The following is a 24,676-nucleotide window of genomic DNA, read 5'->3' on the forward strand; positions in this document are numbered from 1 at the left end:
AGGCATTGCACAATGGAACCAGGAGTAGACGTGATCAAGGCGGTATTTACAGAATTGAGTTTCAGTGTAGATTATACTGAACTCCAAATTCCAGTAATGAAGCTTTTATAGGTTATGATAAGGTCATGGTGGTAATGTGAGTATTATCCTATTACTGCTGGAAAAATAATTTTAATCAATGAACGTCAGTCCTGCAATAAATCTGCTATGGCCATTTGCAGCATAGCCTCATGTTTATGGAGCATTCATACTATACAGACATTGAAGACTGAAGTTTCAATGAATTTTATTTGGGCTCACACAAAAACACCACTTCCTTAGTACTCCCCACACCGTTATTCACAGGACCAGCTCCAGATGTTGGGCAACAAGCCTCTGTGCAAGAAGTTGTTCTGCATACAGCTAGGGAGAGAGTGAGTGATCACAACATCATAGAATCAGAGAAAATCTACAACACAGAATGAGGCCATTCTGCTCATTGTGCTCCTGCTACTCAAAAAAAGAGTTACACTGCATCTTAAATCTTAATATTGCTCCCTTCTCTCAGCACTAAGTTGTTGGCCTTACAGTTGTTGGACTTTCCTCATATTTTAATCCTACTAACAGTTGCATATTATCATATAAGGGAACCATTCAATAGTCATATAACAGTGGGATAGAAGCTGTCCTTGAGCCTGGTGGCATGTGCCCTCAGGCTCCTGTATTTTCTGCCTGATGGGAGAGGGGAGAATAGAGAATGTCCCAGGTGGGTGGGGTCTTTGATTATGCTGGCCACTTCACCAAGGCAGTGAAAGGTATAGACAGAGTCTGTGGAGGGGAGGCTGGTTTCTGTGATATGCTGGGCTGTGTCCACAACTCTCTGGAGTTTCTTGCGGTCTCGGACTGAGCAGTTGCCATCTCAAGCCGTGATGCATCCAGGTAGGATGCTTTCTGTGGTGGATCAATAAAAGTTGGTGAGTGTCAAAGGGGACATGCCAAATTTCGTTAGCCTCCTGAGGAAGTAGAGATGCTGGTGAGCTTTCTTGGCCATGGAGTTCATGTGGTTGAACCAGGACAGGCTATTGGTGACGTTCACTCCTAGGAACTTGAAGCTCTCAACCCTCTTGACCTCAGCACCATTGATGTAGACAGGTGCATGTACACCGCCCCCTTTCCTGAAGTCAGTGACCAGTTCTTTTGTTCTACAGACATTGAGGGAAAGGTTGTTGTCATGACACCATGTCACTAAGCTCTCTATCTCCTTCCTGTACTCCGACTCATCTTTATTTGAGATATGGCCCACTACGGTGATATCATTTGCAAACATATAGATGGAATTAGTGCAGAATCTGGCTACACAGTCTTGATTATATAGGCAGTAGAGTAGGGGGCTGGGGATTCAGCCTTGTGGGGCACCAGTGTCGAGAATAATTGTGCTGGAGGTGTTGCTGCCTATCCTCACTGATTGCGGTCTGTTTCTTAGAAAGTCAAGGATCCAGTTGCAGAGGGAGATGTTCAGTCCCAGATCTCAGAGTTTGGTGATGAGTTTGCTTGACTACAGTTTGGAGCTGTAGTCAATAAACAATAATCTAACGTAGGTCTTTACTGTCCAGATGCTCCAGAGATGAGTGTAGGGCAGGGAGATGGCATCCACTGTAGACTTGTTTCAGCAGTAGGCAAATTGCAGAGGGTCGAGGTTTTCCGGGATGCTGGAGTTAATGTGTGCCATGACCAGCCTTTCATGATGGTGGATGTCAGAGCCACCAGGCAGTAGTCATTAAGGCATAATACCTTGTTTTTCTTAGGTACCGGGATGATAATGGTCTTCTTAAAACAGGTGGGAACCTCAGATTGAAGCAGGGAGAGGTTAAATATGTCTGCAAATACCCATGCTAGCTGATCAGTACAATATCTGAGGACGCAGCCAGGGACACCATCAGGGCCAGATGCTTTCTGCAGGTTCACTGTCCGGAAGACTGATCTTATGTCCTCAATGTTGACCACGGGTTCAGGTGCACTGCAGGCTGTCGGGGTGGGTGGTGACAAACCAACATGGTGACCAACTGTGGCCTAACTAGTCTTGCCTATGGTTCCAATGCATTCATTCTGTGCCTTCATTATTAAAGCAAAGCACCCTTTACACCACAAGGTCACTCTGCTCCTCAGACTTCTTTTTATCCTCCTGTTTATTGCGTATTGTATATTCCCTTGCCTTGTTGCATCTCCCCAAGTGCATTACCTCACATTTCTCATTTGCCACTTCTTAGCCCAGTTCACCCGACATTGAAAATCAAAAAGAACCTGCAGATGCTGGAAATCTGAAATAGAAACAGAAATTGTTGGACAAGTTTCTTGTCAAACATTTCTACACAGATTATTCCGAAGAAGGGTCTTTGACTGGAAAGGTTAACTTTGTTTCTCTTTCCACAGATACTGCCTGCCCTGCTGAGTGTTCCCAGCAATTTCTGTTTTAGGACCAAACCATTGATATCCTCTGCATTTTAAAACTTTTCTTCTCACTTACAACCACGCAGTTATCATTGGTATCATCCTTAAACTTCTTTACCATGTCCATTTCAGTTTAAGCCATTAACGTACACTATGAACAGCAAGGGACTGTGTACTGAGCCCTGTGGAATCGCACCAGTGCACACCCGTGCAACCTTTCAACCATTATCCTGTGCTTCCCGGCACTGAACCAACTTTGAATTCAATTTCCGTCTCTCTCTTGGATCCTATGGAGCTTTTACTTTATTGATCAGCCTGTCATGTGGGACCTTGTCAACTGCATTGCTGAAAATCCACGTAGACTCATGTAACGTCAATGGCAGCAGGAAAATCAAATGTGCTGCGGAAGTTCATCCTCATTGTTATTTCCTCAAAAAGTTCAATTAACTTGATCACACATGACCTTCCCTTAAAATCATGCTGACTATCCTTGATTAAAATGCATCTTCCTGAATGAGGGTTGATACTGTACATCAGAATTGATTCCAATAATTTGTCCACCACTGAATTTAGAATAACTGGCCTGCAATTACTCAACTTATCACTTCATTAACAATGTACAATTTTAGCATTCATTCAGTCCTTAGAGGTTATTCCCGTAGTCTGGGAGAACTGGCAAATAGCAGTTAGAACTTTCAAAATTTCCTCCCATACTTCATGTAACAGCCTGCTGATACATCTACTTTCAGTGATGCTATGTTTCCTTGATGCTTCCTCTTTTGCTATATTTATCCTATCCAATGTTTCACACATCCAATGTTTCACACTCTTCCATCGGGTAGAAGATACAGGTGCCTGAGGGCACATACCACCAGACTTAAGGACAGCTTCTACCCCATTGTGATAAGACTATTGAACAGTTCCCTTATACAATGAGATGGACTATGACCTATGACCTCATGACCTCACGATCTACCTTGTTGTGACCTTGCACCTTATTGCACTGCACTTTCTCTGAGCTGTGACACTTTACTCTGTACTGTTATTTTTTTTTACCTGTACTACATCAATGCACTCTGTACTAACTTGATGTAACTGCAATGTGTAATGAATTGACCTGTAAGATCGGTTTGTAAGACAAGTTTTTCACTGTACCTCGGTACAAGTGACAATAATAAACCAATACCAATACCAATACCAACTTCCTCCTTACCTACATCAGCACTGTTCTACCCATTCCTCCCACACCTTTTCAGCTTCTGAAAACACTAACATTTTTTCTTTCTTTCCCAGTTCTGACAAAGGATCCCAGACCCGAAACATTAACTCTGTTTCTCTTTCTGCAGATGCTGTCTGACCCACTGAATATTTCCAGCATTTTCTGTTTTATTTCAGATTTCCAGCCTCTGCAGTTTTTTAAAATTTTTATCAGCTTTGTCCACTGCATTTTTGAAGAAAGCCAAAAAATATTCATTAAGAACCTTAGCCACATCTCCACCTTCTTAAGTTGGGTATTTTTTTTGGTTCCTTATGGTGTCTGCTTTTTCCTTAGTTATCTCCTTCCTCTTTGGGTAATTATAAAACAGCTCAGGTTTTTTGTTAAAATATACCTGCCAGTACTTTTCCATTGCCTTCTCTCTGCTTTCCTAATTCCTCTTTTAATTTTAACCCTATATTTTATGCTCTTCTAGGCTTTCTGCCATATTACTCTCTCAGTGTCTGACATGTTTTCTTTTTTTGCCTTATATAATCCTCTATTCATTCAATGACATCTAGATTTGTCAGTCCCTCCCCGCTTTCTCTTTGTGGGAGCATATTTATCCCAATCCCCTCAAATCTCCTTGAATACTTTCCAATGCACCAACTGCTGTTTTCAGTCACTTTTGCTAAATCACTTCTTAGCTTAGTAAAATTTGCCTTTACCCAGTTTGGAACCTTCACTCCTATTTTATCTTGGTCTTTTTCCATACCTACGCTAAATCTAATGAACTATAATCACTCGTACAAAACTGGACTCCCAGAGATACCCCTTATGCCTATCCAGCTTGATACTAAAACTAAATCCAGAATTTCCCAACCCTCCCCCCCCCCCCCCCCCCAACCTTGGAGACACAAGAGACTGGAATCTGGAGCAAAAAATAAACTGCTGGAGGAACTCGGCAGGTCAGGCAGCCTCTGTGGAGGCAGAAGGATGGTTGACATTTCAGGTCGAGACCCTGCATCAGGACTCTGCCCACCTTATATACTGAATGCAAGTTATGAATTCTGTGCCTCATACCTTTTACACTGAGTATATCCCAATTGATATGAGGGTGATTGAAATTTCCACTATTATTGAAAATCCAAAAGAAAATTCTGCAGTTACTGGAAAAACAACCTAGGCAGCATCTGTTGAAAAAGAAACAGTCGACCCTTCCAGTCTGTGATCCTTCAACAGATCTGGGATCCTGCTGGACTTGCTGAGTTTTTCCAGCATTTCCTGGGTTTGTCTCACTATTATTGTTTGTTTTGTCCCTGTCAGAAATTTGGCTTACAAATTTGTACATCTAGGTGCATCAAATTATTTGAAGATCTAGTGTATACCCACAGAAGTTTGGTAGGTTCTTTCTTGATCTCTTGTTCAATCCATGAAACCTCATTTGATGAACCTAATATATAATCCCTCCTCTCTAATTCTTTTCTATAATCAATATTTCCACATCTTACTCCTTTTAGTATTCCCTCTCTACTTCATTTGAAAAACCTCTAACGGGGAACATCAAACTGCCATTCCTGGCCTTCCTAAGTCATGTTTCAACAATAACTAAGATATTCTGCTTCCATATATCTATGCCCTTGGCTCACCTGTCTTATACACTACACTCCTTGCATTTAGATATACTGTATACCATTACACAGACAGACCTTTTTATGTCTATTTTCCAACCTATGTTTTCTTTCCAAATTCCTTCACTAATTTTCTGTCTTCATTTCCAACTCTGCTTTTCATCCTTCTGAGTCTATGTTCAGCTTCTTATTTCCACTGTCAAGATATTTAAAGTCTCCCCATCAGCACTTGCAAATCCTCCTACTGGATAGTGATTTTGGTCCTATTAAGCTGTAACCTGTCTGCCCTGGGATAACAATTTTATTTCAGAATAACAAATGATGAATGCAGTTATCTGTTAAATATCAACAATAAGTTGACCTTGTTCCTTCCATTGTTCAGGATGAAATACTTTGAGTGAATACAGGACTTTTGATGATCAACTATACATAACAATCTTTATTCATATACAGCATAGCTGGTAGTTCTAACTGTTTTCGGAGAGCAATTATAGTTTCCATTTGAGATGTCCAAAGAATTCCAGATAACCACGTTCTTTTATTTACTTAATTTTACTTAAATGAATTCTTTGAAAATAATTTGGAAAACAGAACATAAAATACTCATAGCTGTTGAATTCAAAGGTACTTCTCTAAACAGGATTTCCCATATTAACTTGTTGAATCCTTTGATACGTAGTCTTGTTAGCAGGTTAACTTTTCTTCACTATATTAATGGATTCCTCTTCCTATGTTAGGTACTCTATTTGTTGAGGTTGCATCACAATCAAGGCTACATCAGAATTTCAAACAATCTCTCCAGCCCCTTTGTTGATGGGCTGAATGGCCTATTTATCTGTTGTAAGGAGACATGATACAACATGACATATGTGAGTGTGGCAACGTCTTCTGATGTAACTGCTGGATAGAGAACACCAAAGTTAATGCTCTGCTGTCACACAAATTCACAATGCAGAAATCCAAGACCAGCATCAAAATCTTCCAAGAAATTTCTGTTTTCTCCCACTGAAGGACAACTTTCAGCAAAATTGTTGTAAAAATGTTGCAAAGATCACCAAGCATGATGCAGGTTTAGACATTAGCAAAGCTAACTGAAGTAAACTCCACAAATTTAGGTGCAGAAGGAAACAGTCAAGCACATAAAGATTTTCCCCAAGGCTTGAACAGCACTCAAAGAATTTCTTCTTTTAGAGAGCAGAAGGAGAAAATTATGACTTCACTGTGGTAAATTGAATTAAATTGATGCTTATAATTAATATTCATTCATGGATTTCAGAAAATTGTTTATAGCAAAGATAACCTTCAAATGCACCACTCAAGCTACTGGCTGATTTCAATGAGATGTACTGTCTGAAAGGTATTTCTATTTGCATTGTTGAACCAACCCTGTATTTTATGAATTTTGGTCAAAGAGTAATATTTCCACCTTTGTCAGTGCTTTATGAATGGTGTGCAGAAGATATACCCTTAATTGGTAATTGGTTTATTATTGTCACATGTACTGTGATACAGTGAAAAATTTTTGTTTGCATGCCATTCCATACATAAGTACATCAAGATAGTACAAAAGGAAAAAATATGCAAAACATAAGTTTACAGTTACAAAGAAAGTACAGTGCAAGTCGACAAATATAGTGCAAGGGCCATGATGAGGTAGATTGAGAGATCAAGGGTTCACCATTATTGTACATGAAGTCCATTCAAGAGTCTTATCACTGCAGAGTGGAAGCTGTCCTTGAACCTGGCGGTACTGTTGGCCTGAAGAAATTAAATATCCGTGGAACAGCTAGCTGGAACAAGTCAAGGACAGTGGATGAGTAGACCAAACAAATGTCTTAATTTTCGCCAGGTGTGGAAGAAGTGGAGGCTGTCGTTTCCTGAATTAACTCTTGCTGGATTGGAGTAATCGAAAGTGGACATAATAGAGACCCTACTGATAATCTGCTGATCAAAGATCGTTTACAAATAAGAAGTTATTCGTGGGATGCTCTTTGCTCAAGAAGAAGAATCAACGCAGGCTTATAAGAAGAATCATCTGTGTTTGTGAACTGAGCTAACCTGAGCCCAGTGTCCGACTTGAACTGGCTACAACTGGTGTGAAATGGCCTGATTCAGCAAAAAGCAAAGGAATGACATCAGAGGCATATCCTTATTTAGGAGCAGTGCAATGAGGTAATGCCTTGGGCCAGAGCTAATGAAAGGTGGACACAGGATAGCTCGATAAGTCAGAACCAACAAAACTGATGCAGAACTGATAGGGAAAAAGAAAAATAATGAATGTTTTTGGAGGTAGAGCAGTGATAACCCCAGGGAGACCAACTATAGCAAGGAAGACCCCCATGCCTGGGGCAGGGAGAAGAAGGATCAATAATTTAGCCAATGGGAGATCCCCTGTTTGTACGTGGGAGAAGTAGTTTGGGTGAGCTCCACCCGCTTCCTGAAGTCAAAGACCAGTTCTTTTGTTTTGCTGATATTGAAGGAAAGGACGTTGTCTTGACACCATGCCACTAGGCCCTCCATTTCCCTTCATCTCATCATTGTTTCAGACCTGGCCCACTACAGTGGTGTCAGCTGCAAACTTGTAAATGGAGTTAGAGAAGAATCTGTCCACACAGTTATGACTATATAGAGAGTAAAGTAAGGGGATGAGGACGCAGCCTTGCAGGGCACCGGTGTTGAGGATAAATGTGGCGGAGGTGTTGCTGCCTATCCTTAATGATTGTGGTCTGTTGGTCAGGATGTCAAGGATCCAGTTGCAGAGGTGGGTGCTGAGTCCTGGGTCTAGGAGCTTGGAAGTGAGTTTGTTTGGAATTATGGTATTGAAGGCAGAGCTATGGTCAATAAATAGGAGGCTGACGTAGCTGTCTTTGTTATCTAGATGTTCCAGGGATGAGTAGGGCCAGGGAAATGTTGTCCGCCGTGGACCTTTTTTGGCGGTACGTGGACTGCAGTGGGTTAAGGTTGTCTGGGATGCTGGAGTTGATGTAAAAGTGAGAGGATATTTTATGGAAAAGGAAAGTCATCATGTTGATTGATGATGTAATGGAATTAACTAGAAGGAAAAAAGGAAGTACTCTTCAATTGCAAGCCTTCAAGGCAACAAGAACAGACATAATAAAGTTGGTTGCAGCATGGAGAAGCAAATATGTTCAGTGTTGGCTTTGATTTTGTTCTTGGATCTCAGTAAGTGTGTTAACTTTATCTTGTCTATTTGCTAAAAGGAAGTGATGTGTACGTTTGATCATGCAATATTTATTCTTCTGAAATATTATCTTTGTTCCAGTATTTTCAACAATACCATCCACAATGAGCTCTGTTATGCACCTGCAGCTGCTATTCTTAATTGCCTAAGATAGACATGGAAATGAAAATAGTAGTAACGTAACGGAAAATATCAGTCCCTGCTCACGTGAATGGCTCATCAAGTAAAAGCACTGTCTGCTGTGGTACTGAGCCACGGAGTCTATATCTGCCCAGATTTCTGCCAGCGACTGTGGTTGAACTAACCGTAACTAAATCAGGAGTAGGAACACAATAATTAAACCTCAGTGTTCCTCAGCTAGGGAGGAGAAAATTGGTCAAGGTTCCGACTCCTGATTGCTTTCCATTTGTCTCATGCTGTAAGTTTCAGACAGCTGTGACCAGAATCAGGTTTGGCTGTGATGACCCTAAAGTTAAATAACATGTTGACACTCTATCTGAGTGAATGATCACTTGAACAAATCCCTGGTAAAGGAAGGTATTGTGATGGCATACCACAGAACTTCAGGATAGTGGATTGTTTGTTTACTTCAGCATGATCATTGAAAGTATTGCATGATTTCAGAAACCTCCGACTCATAGTTTCGATGAGTTTTCTCATCTTACTTCAACTTTCTCAACACATCTGATTTCACTTTGCTTGTGGCTTCACATTGGCCCCCATTCTCTTTTTGTCTCATTACTTCATGTCAGCTCACACGAATTTGTTTTATTTCTCCTCACTTTACCCGAATTCACCTCTCTACTCATTGAGACTCCACTGTATTTGTTCACAAGATTGATCATCCATATTCTTCACAACACGATTACAGATCTCTGAAATATTTTTAGAAAGCCCTTTTGATGGACAGACAGCTTTCTTTGTTAAGCAAATTCAATGCAAACCAATGCTGTGTAAATTAGAACTGTTTATGCTCAAAATGAAGAGACCATAAGCAGTTTTACATATAGACATTAAATGGAAGGTGACTGCAACACTAATAGGGAACTGGATCTTCTTTGGAACTAAAACTATCTAAGTCTACTTTGGCAGGATTTTATTTGTACAAGAGCAAAAGTGATATTAGAGTTTTGAGCTGACTTTCAGGAGAGGACAATTTATAAATGGAGATAGGCCTGAGAAAAAACCCAGAAGATTGCATTAATGGGAGATTCCAGCTATTCTAATGTAAACTGAGGACATGTGAATAACTTAGAATCTCAGTTAGTGAGTTAAATGAAAGACTTTCATTTCAAGAGATATTGTAAGTTTAGTCAATAAAGTAATCATAAGTAAGGCTTAGGAAGCTGAAATTGGACAAGGCCCTTGAGGAATATAAAGGAAGCAGGAAAGAACTTAAACAAGGAATTAGGAGAGCAAAAAGGGGCCATGAAATATTCTTGGCAAGTAGAATTAAGGAGAATCCTAAGGCATTTCATATGTCTATTAGGAACAAGAGGGTAGCTGGAGAAAAGGTAGGTCCACTTGAGGACAAAGAAGGGAATTTATGTGTGGAGCTAGAGGAAATGGGTGAGATCCTAAATATTCACCAAGGAGAAGGATGTAGATGAGATCAGGGAGAGGTATGTTAATGTTTTAGGACATGTTGATATTAAGAAGGAGGAGGTGTTATGTGTCTTGAAAAACATTAAGGTGGATGTTTCCAGGGCCTGATGGGATCTTACTTGCCTCCCTTAGAGTAGATTGCTGAGGCCTTGACAGAGATCTTTGTATCCTCTTTGGGCACAGGTGAGGTCCCAGAAGAATGGAGAATAGCCAGTGTTGTTCCTTTGTTTAAGAAGAGCAACAGGGGTAATCCAGAAAATTATAGACCCATGAGTCTTACACAAGTTTTTCTGACTGGAGGTTGTCAAATGATACAGCAGGAAATTATTGGAGAAGATTCTTAGGAACAGGATTTACTTGCATTTGGAAAAGCATGGAGTTATTAAGGACAGTCAGCACTATTAAGGAAGTCCATTCTTACAAATTTGATTGAGTTTTTTGAGGAGGTGATGAAGATGATTGGTGGGGATAGGGCAGCGGATGTTGTCTACATAAACCTTAGTAAATCACTTGACAAGAGCCCTCATGGTAAGCTGGTCCAGAAGATTAAGCCACATGGGATCCACAGTGAGTAGGTAAGTTGGATCTACAATTGGCTTGGTTACAGAAGACAGAGGGTAGTGATGGAGGGGTGTTTTTCTGACTGGAGGTTGTCAAATAATACAGCAGGATATAGATCAGTTGGACATTTGGACAGAGGAATGGCAGTTCAAGTTTAATCCAGACAAGTGTAAAGTGATATATTTTGGGAGGTCAAATGTAAGATGAAAGCCTACAGTAAATGACAAGACCGTAGGACCATTTATGCACAGAGGGATCTTGGGGTGCATGTCCATACCTCCCTGAAAGTGACAACGCAAGTGGATAGGGTGGTAAGAAGGTGTACAGCATGCTCGGGCATTGACTATCAAAGTTGGGAAGTCATGTTTCAGCTGTATAAAACTTTAGTTAGGCAACATTTGGAGTGCTGTGTGTAGTTCTTTTCGCCACATTACAGGAAGGATGTGGAGGCTTTGGAGAGGGTGTAGAAGAGGTTTACCGGGATTTTCCCTGGATTAGAGAGTATTAGCTACAAAGAGAGGTTGGACAAACTTGGATTGTTTTCTCTGGAAGATCGGAGGCTGAGGGGCGGCCTGATAGAAGTATATATAATGAGAGGCATAGGTAGCATAGAGTCTTTTTCCCAGAGCAGAAATGTCAAATATTAGATTTAAAGTGAGAGGGGAAACGTTTAAAGGAGTTGTGTGAGCCAAGTTATTTACACAGAGAGTGGTAGGTACCTGAAACATGCTGCCAGAGAAGGTGGTAGAAGCAGATATTATAGGAATGTTTAAGAGACATTTAGACAGATACATAAACAGGGAGGGAATAAAGGGATAAGGACCATTTGCAGGCAGGTGGGATTAGTTAGATTGGCATCACGGTCGATGCACACATGGTAAGCTGAAAGGCCTGTTTCTGTGCTGTACTGTTTTATGTTCTATGATCCATTGCATTTGGGAAGCCACAACATCTCGTGTATTTACTAGAGATGGCATTAAAATCTTACCTTCCATTATCAGAGTAAAAGTAGATTTATTGATTTTGACAAAAGGGATATGGAAATTATAGAAATGCTGAAAAAGCTCGAGGCAAAGAACTGTACAGGGATTGTGATGTTTATTCCAGTGCCTAAAATAGACAGACAAGTGATTGTGAACCTCAGAGCCATTTAAGGTAAGAGGAATGCCACAATGGGAAAAGCAGAAGGTTGTAGAGTTCCTGAAACAATGACTACAAATTTATTCTCTTTCAATTTTATTTTGTTACTTTCTGAATTGGGTTTAGCTCATGTGACAACAGATTATAAGTATTTCTATAACCCAGCACCAGTCAGTCGTCTAAAGAATTTTGATTGCAGAAATTGTGACAAATCACATTTTCTTTCACCCATATCAATGTGTATGAGGTATTCAAAATAAGAGAATTTCAGGTTCATTTGAGGCTTGTGTGGTGAACATGGAAAATGTGGTAACATGTTAATAAAGTCAGTAGAAAGAAATTCCTGCCTTTGCATTAGTTTATGTTTGCTATTCTGTACACTTGCAAAAGATGATGGGTGGATAGAATTGTCCTGTTCATGACGCCCCATGGTCGTTTTATCTAATTTGTTGAGGATTAATTGTAACAATGGGCAGATTAGGGGTGTGCCTATCATTGACCAGCTGTTTCCAGTTGTGGGATGGTGGAAAATTAGCAAGATTTCCAGCTGAGGTGGTCCAAGAATCAGAGCTGATGGTGGGAAGGAAGAAATTCTGGATGGGGACTTTCAGTTGGGTTAACAGCAGGAATTTTTTTCTCTGTGCTCAGGATGGACCACCATTGCTCCTGGATTATCAGTAACAAACAATGCATTTACAGCCATGTGATGCCTTCATGTACAGCTAATTTGCCAATATTGCTTAAAGGCAAGCTGAAGTAACCAGAGCATTAATATCTCAGGGCATTAAAGATGATTTATTGCTTTTTATTTCTAATGTTGAGACCTCATTACCTCCTATGCTTTCTCTACTCTCCTGCTTTAGCCAGTTCTCAGGATATAAACTGGATTTACATAAGAGTGAACTTTTCCCTTTGAATAATCTGATGTCATTCGATACTAACCTTCCTTTTAAAATTGTAAGAAATCATTGGTATTGGTATTGGTTTATTATTGTCACTTGTACCGAGGTACAGTGAAAAGCGTGTCTTACAAACCGATCGTACAGGTCAATTCATTACACAGTGCAGTTACATTGAGTTAGTACAGAGTGCATTGATGTAGTACAGGTAAAAACAGTAACAATACAGAGTAAAGTGTCACAGCTACAGAGAAAGTGCAGTGCAATAAGGTGCAAGGTCACAACAAGGTAGATCATGAGGTCTTAGTCCATCTCATTGTATAAGGGAACCGTTCAATAGTCTTATCACAATGGGGTAGAAGCTGTCCTTAAGTCTGGTGGTATGTGCCCTCAGACTCCTGTATCTTCTACCTGATGGAAGAGGAGAGAAGAGAGAATGTCCTGGGTGGGTGGGGTCTTTGATTATGCTGGCTGCTTCACCAAGACAATGAGAGGTAAAGACAGAGTCCAAGGAGGGGAGGCAGGTGTCCGTGATGCGCTGGGCTGTGTCCACAACTCTCTGCAGTTTCTTGCGGTCCTGGGCAGAGCAGTTGGCATACCAAGCCGTGATACATCCAGATAGGATGCTTTCTATGGTGCGTTGGTAAAAGTTGGTGAGAGTCAAAGGGGACAAACCAAATTCCTTCAGCCTTCTGATGAAGTAGAGGCACTGGTGAGCTTTTTTGGCTGTGGCATCTACATGATTTGACCAGGACAGGCTGTTGGTGATGTTCACTCCCAGGAACTTGAAGCTCTCAACCCTCTCGACCTCAGCACCATTGATGTAGACAGGTGCATGTACACCACCCCCTTTCCTGAAGCCAATGACCAGCTCTTTTGTTTTGTTGACATTGAGTGAAAGGTTGTTGTCATGACACCATTCCACTAAGTTCTCTATCTCCTTCCTGTACTCCGACTCATCGCTGTTTGAGATATGGCCTACAACTGTGGTATCATTTGCAAACTTTTAGGTGGAGTTAGAGCAGAATCTGGCCACACAGTCATGAGTGTATAGGGAGTAGAGTAGAGGGCTGAGGAAGCAGCCTTGTGGGGCACCGCTGTTGAGAATAATCGTGTTGGAGGTATTGCTGCCTATCCTCACTGATTGCTGTCTGTTTGTTAGAAAGTCAAGGATCCAGTTACAAAGGGAGATGTTGAGTCCTAGGTCTCGGAGTTTGGTGACAAGCTTGCTTGGGATTATTGTATTGAAGGCAGAGCTGTAGTCAATAAACAATAGTCTAACGTAGGTGTCTTTATTGTCCAGATGCTCCAGAGCTTAGGGCCAGGGAGATGGCATCCGCTGTAGACCTGTTTCGTCGATAGGCGAATTGCAATGGGTCCAGGTTGTCTGGTAGGCTGGAGCTGATGCGTGCCATGACCAACCTCTCAAAGCACTTCATGATGGTGGATGTCAGAGCCACTGATCGGTAGTCATTAAGGCATGTTACCTTGCTGTTCTTACCTATTTGGGTGTAACAATTAGTAAAAATCATAAACACCTATTTAAAGAAAATTTTCTTACTTTACTGAACTATATGAAAAGGGTTTTATCAAACTGTTCACCCGTCTCCATATCATTGATTGGTTGAATTAATTCTATTAAAATGAATATTCTACCTAAATTTATATACCTATTTCAGGCCCTACCTGTTTTTATTCCTAAGTCCTTTTTTGATTCTCTTGATTCAATTATATCTTATATATGGAAAAATAAACATCCGAGATTAAATAAAATTCACTTTCAAAAAGTTAAAAAGAATGGAGGTTTAGCCTTACCCAATTTTGGGTTTTATTACTGGGCAGTCAATATACGAAATCTTATGTTCTGGTTATATTACATTAATCATGAGGCTTGTCCAGTATGGGCTTCTTTTGAAGCTAACTCTGTTAAAAAAATTTCTATTATTTCTCTGCTTGGTTCCTCACTTCCTTTATTATTAAATAAACTAACTGATAATCTGGTAGTTAAACATACTTTGAGGATTTGGCTACAATTTAGAAAATATTTTGGCTTATCGAGATTTTCTCTGTCTAGTCCCATTTTTTCTAATTGTTTTTTTAAACTTTCTATGACTGATGTAGTTTTTAAAGAGTGGGATAGATTGGGTATTACTTGCTTTCATGATCTGTTTGTTGGAAGAAATCTCTCTTCATTTGAACAATTGTCAACTAAATATAGTTACCAAAAACCCATTTTTTTCGATATTTACAAATTAGAGACTTTCTCCGATCTCAATTACATACATTCCCTATGAGTCCTGATAAGAACTTAGTAGATGTAATTTTTAATTTGAAGCCTTTTCATAATGGCTCAATATCTAATATTTATGGCATGTTGTTAGGAATGAGTGAGGTTCCTTTAGACAAAATTAAAAATGCCTGGGAACAAAATTTGCAGACTTCAATCTCTGAGGAAACTTGGAATGAAATTTTTAAATTGGTCAATACTTCCTCATTATGCACTCGTCACTCCCTCCTTCAATTTAAAGTGATCCATAGAGCTCACTTGTCCAAAGACAAGTTATCTTGTTTTTATCCGGATTTATCTCCCTATTGTGATAAATGCAACAATGGAGAGGCTTCTCTAATCCATATGTTTTGGACATGTCCGAGTCTTAAAAAATACTGGATAGAAGTATTTAAAACTTTTTCTGTGCTTTTTAAAATAAATATTAAGCCTAATCCTTTGACTGCATTATTTGGGATTGTTGGAGAATAAGGCATAACTTTGGAGACTTCTGATCTACATGTATTGGCCTTTATTTCTCTTATAGCCAGGAGGGCTGTGTTGCTTAAATGGAAGGAAGTTACTTTGCCTATTCATGTTCAATGGTTATGTGATGTTATGTCAAACCTAAATTTAGAGAAGATCCGTTGTTCAATTTCTGATTCTAACCTAGACTTTCAAACATTGTGGGGACCTTTTTTGAACTATTTTCAAAACCTTTGATTTGGTGGTTAAAGTACAGATATTGGCTAGTATTATGTGATAAGAGTTTCTCTTTGTCTTTCTTTCTTTACCAAACAGCTTTGGTCTTGGTAATGGGTTTAGATTCTTTTTTTATAATAAAATTATTGCAATTCAATTACTATTAATTAATTATCATTTTTGATTACCATTATGGGGTATTGTGATTTTAAGTGTGATTCAAGACAATGTATTCAGTACTATTCTATTTTTTTCTGATTCATGTACTCTGTGTTCTCTATGTGGAATTAATAAAAATATTGTAAAAAGAAAAAACTCAGGGCAGTGGTAACCTTTACAGTCTATGGGAATGAGTTGCCAGTAGTGAAGGTGACCTGCAGATCGGGTTCAACATGTGGCAAAACCCATTGCCCTTGTGAAATGCACCCTTAACGAACATCACTATGCTCCAATATCAACTAACCAGCCTAATCTCCCTGTTTTACTGCAAATTCATTATTCCAAATACAAGTAACAGACAAAGACAGATTTTTCCAAATCAACTGCATGCACTATGGTTAATTATATTCACAACTCTTCAGATTTTATTAAGCATGCATCCAGTAAGATATATACAACATTCAAGCGCAGGGTGTTAACTGGCAAGTGACATTTGTGCCAAACAAGTGACAATGTCTATACCCAATAAAAGAGGGCTCAACTATCACAATTGAATGACACCAACGTAAGTACCCCACCAACAGAATCCTGGAGGACCAGCTGCATAAATACAGTGACTACACAAGTGTGGCAAGGACTATCCTTCTAATTTCCCAAATCTATTTCACATTCTGCAAGGTACAAGTCAGAATTATTATGGAAAACTCTCCACTTGCCTGAATAAATGCAGCTTCATTCACCACCTTAAATGTATGTACCCTCCATTACCAACACCTTATGTCTCAGTGTTGTTACGGACTCAGTGAAAGTCCCTTTAAGATAGAGAGTGTGTGTGTATGTGTGTGTGGGGCGTGCTTACGTCAATAGAAGATAAAGGACGTAATGACGTTGTTGGAGAAGTCAGAAGAAGAAGGAGAGGAAGGAGAGAGAGAGAGAAGGAAGAGAGACACCAGCCTGCTTGTTTTCTCTATCGATGGATGAGAAACAATAACTGTGTTTGCCACTGAAATCCATGTATGGAAATTGGAAGTAATCCGGTGGAGTTCACTTTGTTGCTGACCTGTAGAAGGAAACAGGTATTTGTGTGTGGACGACCACGGTTCGGATGCTTTTCGGGGTGAGGAAGTCACTACCGAGTAAACACTGAAGTGTCGTTTGGGTTCCATCGTGGAACATTTGGATTTCGTATGTACTCTCTCTCTATGTTTTTCTACATCTACATCTTATCTTCAGACAACGGTGGTTGTTGAAGAAGCCCTTGCTCATGTTTCACCTTATGGCTTGCGGAACTGAACTTTAAGAACCATTCAGGAACTGGAAGTTTTGGACTTTGTCACACACACACACGAAGAGTTTAGTTTTGGGGTTAACGTTCGAGGTTTAACATTCTTGAATTCTAACATACTAACATTTTTTTTTTAACTTTTATTTTATGTATTATCATAAGTAGTGATTAATAAAATAGTTTTTAACACTGAATCATGCTCAGTGTGTTTCTTTTGTTGCTGGTTTGTGACAGTGTGTGATAACTACCTAATGAATTGCAGCAACTCTCCACAGCTTCTTAAACAGCACCTCCCAAACCCAGAACCTCTACTAACTGGAAGCATAAGGTGAAAGTGCATCAGATCATTCTCTCCATATTACCTACTATCCTGATTTAGAAATATATGATTGTTACTTCATCACTGGTGGATCTAGGTCCTAAATCTCTCTACCCAACAGCTTCGTGGGAGATCCTTCACTAAATGGGCCAAGTTAGAAAATGTCACCCACTCCAACTTTTTCAAGGGCCGTTAAAGGATATTAAGCCTTCCTAGTAATATTCAGGAATAAAAAGAGTTCTGATAATTGTGGGTGATGAAGGATGAGAAAACCAAAATGGAGGCCCCACAGGAAAGTTTAACATTGTAGCAACAGCAGGGTTAGAAAGACACAACTATTGAACATGGAACACAAATCAAATGAAGCATTTCCCAATACCAGTAAAACACTTGTAAATTATTTTTGCATTTATGACTCTGTCACATGTTGTGGATGTCCATTCTACACAGAAATTCTTAACGTCGAGAAGAAGCAAGTGAACATCATTGTGAATATTATAATTTTCAGGCTACCACTCCAGCAGACCTAAAACCGGTGAAAACTGAATGAAGAATTCATGCATATTATCTTCTAATGTGGAAGAGGTTATAGTAAAGAAGATAGTGCTGTAGTTTTAGTGTGAGTGATATTTAAAAGGGATAGAAAATTTTGCTCAAAGCACTATACCACATTAAACAGAAATAATAAGCTTGTCAAGATTTAATTAATTGTTTTTGTGTCTTTGCCCTTAAAATGGGCTGGTCTTTGCTGATTGTGTTTCTCCTTGTCCATTCTATTGGCTTCATTGACTGCTATGTGATTGTGATTTTGTATCAGCAGGGCACTCAATCTGGTACAATTGTGCTGCTGGCAGGTTATTCCCCTGGATATTCCTTCACTTTTAAGTGGAACACAAACTCAGTCATTTACTGTTCTCTGTTAATCTATTTTACAGCTGATTCCCTTACACTGACTGTTCCTGAGGAGGTGAAAGGGCTTTTGAGAAAATCAGTCACCATTCCCTGTACCTACAGGCCATCTGCTCAGTACACCAATGTAGTGGTCACCTGGTATATTAATAGAAACGACATTCTTATAAGTAGAGATGAAACAGGTGATTATATTCCACGTTCCAGCAATCGGGACAGAATCAGTATCAATCAACGTCCTGGAGATGTCTCACTTGTTGTGAAAAACCTGGCCTACAGTGATCAAGGAACTTACACTTGTGAAGTAAAGTGGCTGTTCGTTAATGGATCAAATAAAATGCAGAAAAGTTCAGGTGTCAATTTAATAGTGGTAAGAGGTAAGTAATATTTTTGACTGTCATTTTACATGTTTTGCCAATAATTAAATATAACAGCCAACAGAATTGCTGAAAGACATTATTCCAGCATGTTACACTTTAAAATTATAGATTCACAGTGATTGCCAAAAGGTTTTTAAACTTGGTGATCTGATCTTCATACACTGAATTATATGTGAACTATAATTTGCCCACGTGTGAATTAGTCATTATTTATGTTTACTGTTAGTAAAGAAATTAAGCATACATTCAAGAAAGCAGTAATAAGTACAGTGGCATGCAAAAGTTTGGGCACCGCTGGTCAAAATTTCTGTTACTGTGAATAGCTAAGTGAGTAAAAGATGACCTGATTTCCAAAAGACATAAAAGTTAAAGATCACACATCTCTTTGATATTTTAAGCAAGATTACTTTTTTATTTCCATCAGTTTCAAAATAACAAAAAAGGAAAAGGGCCCAAAACAAAAGTTTGAGCACCATGCATGGTCAGTACTTAGTAACACCCTCTTTGGCAAGTATCACAGCTTGTAAATGCTTTCTGTAGCCAGCTAAGAGTCTTTCAATTCTTGTTTGGGGGATTTTCGCCCATTCTTCCTTGCAAAAGGCTTCTAGTTCTGTGAGATTCTTCGGCCGTCTTGCATGCACTGCTCTTTTGAGGTCTATCCACAGATTTTCAATGATGTTTAAGTCAGGGGACTGTGAGGGCCATGACAAAACCTTCAGCTTGTGCCTCTTGAGGTAGTCCATTGTGGATTTTGAGGTGTGTTTAGGATCGTTATCCTGTTGTAGAAGCCATCCTGTTTTCATCTTCAGCTTTTTGTTTTACAGAAGGTGTGATGTTTGCTTCCAGAATTTGCTGGTATTTAATTGAATTCGTTCTTCTCTCTAACCAGTGAAATGTTCCCCGTGCCACTGGCTGCAACACAAGCCCAAAGCGTGATCGATCCATCCCCGTGCTTAACAGTTGGAGAGGTGTTCTTTTCATGAAATTCTGCACCCTTTTTTCTCCAAACATACCTTTGCTCATTGCAGCCAAAAAGTTCTATTTTAACTTCATCAGTCCACAGGACTTGTTTCCAAAATGCATCAGGCTTGTCTAGATATTCCTTTGCAAACTCCTGGCACTGAATTTTGTGGTGAGGATGCAGGAAATGTTTTCTTCTGATGACTCTTCCATGAAGGTCATATTTGTGCAGGTGTTGCTGCACAGTAGAACAGTGCACCACCACTCCAGAGTCTGCTAAATCTTCCTGAAGGTCTTTTGCAGTCAAACGGGGGTTTTGATTTGCCTTTCTAGCAATCCTAGGAGCAGTTCTCTCGGAAAGTTTTCTTGGTCTTCCAGACCTCAACTTGACCTCCACCGTTCCTGTTAACTGCCATTTAATTACATTATGAACTGAGGAAACGGCTACCTGAAAACGCTTTGCTATCTTCTTATAGCCTTCTCCTGCTTGGTGGGCATCATTTATTTTAATTTTCAGAGTGCTAGGCAGCAGCTTAGAGGAGCCCATGGCTGCTGATTGTTGGGACAAGGTTTGAGGAGTCAGGGTATTTATAAAGCTTTGAAATTTGCATCACCTGGCCTTTCCTAACGATGACTGTGAACAAGCCATAGCCCTAATGAGCTAATGAAGGTCTGAGACCTTGGTAAAAGTTATCTGAGAGCCCAAATCTCTTGGGATGCCCAAACTTTTGCATGGTGCTCCTTTCCTTTTTTCACTCTAAAATTGTACAAAACAAAAATAATACACTAATCTTGCTTAAAATGTTGAAAAGAATGTTTCATCTTTAACTTTATGACTTTTGGAGATCAGTTCATCTTCTACTCACTTAACAATTCACAGTAACAGAAATTTTGACCAGGGGTGCCCAAACTTTTGCATGCCACTGTATAATGTGAAGCAGTATCACATTTGAATGAATTACCTTACACATGAACTCCTGAAGTAAGAATATACTTATTGGGTTTTTGCAAAGCAAAATTCAGGCAACTGCTACAGTAGCTTTAGAAATGTTTGTTTATCTCTTTAGCCATTTCCATATGATTAATTTTCCTTAAATAGAGAGCTCTAATTACTCTAATAACAGAAGTTATAATTTTTGGGATCTGGCTGTGGCTGGCAAGGCATCATTTGTTGTCTAGCACTTCTGTTTTATGAATATTACCTGCCGCTTATCAGCCCATGCCTGAATATTGTCTGCTTCATAGGCTGATGACTTGCTAGTGAAATTGAACAATGAACATTGTGCAATCCTTAGCAAACTTCCCCATTTCTAACACTGTTATGGAAGGAAGGTTATTGGTGAAACAATGGAAGCTGGGTGGAGCTTGGATACTGCCCTGAGGAACCCTACTCTGTTGTCCTGGAGCTGAAATGATGGACCTCTGACAACCACAACCACAATCCCATTGATGCCTATTGATGTTCCTATTACCAGGACACTTCGATGCCACACTCAGTCAAATGCTGCCTACATCTCAAGGGCAGTCACTCTCACCCCTCCTGTGGAATTCAGTCCTTTGGTCCATGCTTAGATCAAGGCTGTGATAAGGACCGAACCAACTAGTCCTGGCAAAATCCAAACTGGGCATTGCTGACTAGGTTATTGGTAGTAAGTGCTTGTACTGTCAGTGACTACTTCCATCACTTTGCTGGTGATTAAGAATAGACCTATTAGGAAGTAATTAGCCAGTTTATGTTTGTTCATGCTTTCTTGTGAACAGGGCATGCCTGGGCAATTTTCCACATTGTCAGGTAGATGCCAGTGTTGTAACTGTACTGGAGGAGCTTCGCTGGAGGTGCAGCAAATGCTGGAGAGCAGGCATTCAGTATTATAACTGGGATGTTGTCTGATCCCAGAGCCTTTACTTTATTCAGTTCTCTCAGCCATTTCTTGATGTTGCAAGGAGTGAATCGAATTGGTTGGGGACCGGCTTTTGTGGTGTGGATCTCAAGAGGAAGCTGAGACCACTTAGCACTTCTGGCTGAACAGGGTTTTGAAAGCTTCAGCATTTTCTTTTGTGCTCATGTGCTTAGCCTCACCATTGTTAATAATGGACACAATGTAGTCTTGTATTGCAGCTTCTCTGGGTTGGCTATTCTTTCTGTACACTTGGGGCTGCTTCTGACATGCCCTTCTGTACTCCTCATGAACCAGGCTTGGTTCCCTGGCTTGATGTAATGGTAGAATGAGGAATATACCAGGTCATGAGGTTGCAGCTTGTAGTAGTGCACACTTCTGCTGCTGTTGATGGTCCATACCACCTCATGGATGTGCTATGGACCTGTTCTGATCTGTTGATAAGTCTACCTCATTTAGCATGTTTTAATACTACACAGCAGGACAGAGGGTGTCCTCAAATTGAAGATAGGAATTTGTCTTCACAAGGACTGTGCAGTGTTCACTTCTACCAACTCTATCATGGACAGATGCATCTGCCACATGTAGACTGGTGAGGACGATGTCAAGGAGGTTTATCCCTCATGTTGATTCATTCATTACCTGCTGCAGACCCAGTATGTCCTTTAGGACTTGGCCAACTCAGTCTGTGTTGGTGCTACTAAACCACTCTTGGAGATGGAAGCTGAAGACTCCCACCCAGAGAACAGCCTGTACCTTTCCAAGTGTTGTTCAATATGGAGGAGCACTGATTTATAACCTGAGGAGCATAGTAAGTAGTATTCAGGAGGAAGTTTCCTTGTCCATATTTGACCTGATGTCGTGGGATTTCATGAGATCTGGAGTTAAAGATGAGGACTCCAGAGGCTATTTCCTCTCACTGTATTTCACAGTCAGGCCATTTGTGGTTTGTCTTTCTTGCTATTGAGAGATAGAACATAGGATATAGAACATAGAACAATACAGCACAGGAACAGGCCCTTCAGCTCACAATGTTGTGTCAAACTAATTAGGCTAATGATAATTAAGCTAATCCCTTCTGCCTGCACATGGTCCATATCGCTCCATTCTCTGTATATTCATGTGCCTATCTAAGAGCCCCTTAAATGCCTCTATCGTATTTACCTCCACCACCACCCCTGGCAGTGCATTCCAGGCACCCACCACTCTCTGTGTAAAAAAAACTTGCCCCACACATCTCCTTTGAACTTTCCCCTTCTCACTTTAAATACATGTCTTCTAGTATTAGACATTTCGACCCTGGGAAAAAGATACTGGATGCGTACTCTATCTATGCCTCTCATAATCTTATAAACCTTTTTCAAGTCTCCCCTCAGCCTCCACTGCTCCAGAGAAAACAACCCAAGTTTGTCTAACCTCTTCTTATAGCACATGCCCTCTAATCCAGGCAGCATCCTGGTAAACCTCTTCTGCACCCTATCCAAAGCCTCCACATGCTTCCTATAATGGGGCAACCATAAATGAATACAATACACCAGATGTGGCCTATCTAGAGTTTTATGAAGCTGCAAAATAACTTCCTGACTCTTGAACTCAATGCCTTGACTAAAATATGCTTATCTACTTATTTTACTAACTGTGAACTCCACATTTAAGTGTCAATAATTGTACTGATATAATAAAAGCATGTTAAGCAGATGTGTTATTATACATGCTGTCCCACTGAATCAGTTGGTACGTTGATTCATTGCTTACTTGCATTTTCACACAGTAAGATAAAACTGTGTCTTTAAAATTTTACCCATTATCTTCCCAGGTTATCCTTCCATCACATCTCCAGTGATTCTGTTCCCTCAGGTTCTCCCTCGCAGTGGTAAGATAATTATTCTGTTTTGATAGATCCATGTAGCATGGCCATTCGTCTCTTTAAATACATTTTACTTGTGATTTGTATGTGTTGGACAATAGAGAATTATGCGGCTAGCTGTCAACCCTAGCCCTTCCCTGAGCAAAGCAGGCTCCACTGTGCCTTTAAATGACCACATATGTACATAATAGTACAATATTTCAGCAGGGCATATCCAAAAGGCAAATGAAGACAAGTGTCTGCATGGAAACATTTCCTTTGAAAGGGAATGCAGAGAGTGACGCCTCTAGTAACCGTGGACTCCAAGTTTGTTATGGACTGTAGCTTGCACAATACATAAGATATTACTGACATTTGTAAATAATATTTATCCAAGTGTTATCATCATTTAGAAACTAGATAAAGTCATCCTCTGTTTGCATTTGATGAAACATTTGCTATATTATAGCAACAATGTCTGGATATCAGAACTATTTCACTGACTGTAAGTACTTTTGTGGTGTAAAGACACTGTGAAAGAGTCTATAAAAATGCAAAATATGTTTTTCCTTAATTGTGGCTTAATTAAAAGCTGGTACAAATTCAACATTACCACATCATTCTTGCATATCTGGGCTAAAACAAAGAACTGTATTTAAATCTTGTTGTTTTACTGAATTGTTTTTTAAATGCTCAATATTGTCTTAGGAAACAATTAAGAGTTCTGCTGGTTGTATGGTGAAACTAGAAAGCATTAGTAGAAATGAATCCAGTACAATCAAGGCAATAAATGAAGGAACAAGCACCTTAAAGAGTAAAATCAGTTTTAAAAGTGAAGTGACTAGCTATTTCTATTACAATGAGTAAGTGGACTTTAATGATTGACTGTCATTTATGTAATAAAATTAAGTTGACATTCAACAACTGACCGAGTAAACATTTTGGAATTATTTAATAGGTGGTCCACAAAATGTATTAAGATTTGGGATGAAATGTAAAGTCTGCTGTAAAGCAGCCACAATGCAGCTAAACCAATTATTATCCCTTTGTTTTACAATGACATAAGGATATATACTGTAGCTCCAAGAACTTGCACCACCACTACCAGTCTAGACACTTAGTCCCTTCAACACCAAGTAAATTGTTATGAAATAAATTACGGCAATTCTCCAAGACTTCTTAAACAGCACCTACCAAGCCCACAACTCCATCACCCAATGGACAGAGGCAGTAGCTGCATCAAATCACCCCCTCCAAATTGCATACAATCCTTATTTAGAAATGTATCAATG

General features: G+C 39.8%; 1 protein-coding gene across 11 annotated transcripts in view; it reads left to right on the forward strand.

Moving 5' to 3' along the window:
• Positions 1-8,356: 8,356 nt before the first annotated feature.
• LOC127573434 (uncharacterized) overlaps positions 8,357-24,676 on the forward strand; it is a 48,555-nt gene continuing 32,235 nt past the window's right edge. For 8 of the 11 annotated variants that reach the window (XM_052021647.1, XM_052021649.1, XM_052021650.1 and 5 more), the window contains exons 1-3: positions 8,357-8,436; positions 18,327-18,677; positions 23,355-23,411. In XM_052021647.1, coding sequence (XP_051877607.1) covers positions 8,385-8,436; positions 18,327-18,677; positions 23,355-23,411 — 460 coding nt within the window. In that variant the 5' untranslated portion in view covers positions 8,357-8,384. The remainder of the gene's footprint in view (positions 8,437-18,326; positions 18,678-23,354; positions 23,412-24,676) is intronic. The other 3 variants (XM_052021656.1, XM_052021657.1, XM_052021653.1) reach the window with 2 other exon arrangements.

Source organism: Pristis pectinata, chromosome 8 (genome assembly GCF_009764475.1).
Source record: "Pristis pectinata isolate sPriPec2 chromosome 8, sPriPec2.1.pri, whole genome shotgun sequence".
NCBI lineage: Eukaryota > Metazoa > Chordata > Chondrichthyes > Rhinopristiformes > Pristidae > Pristis > Pristis pectinata.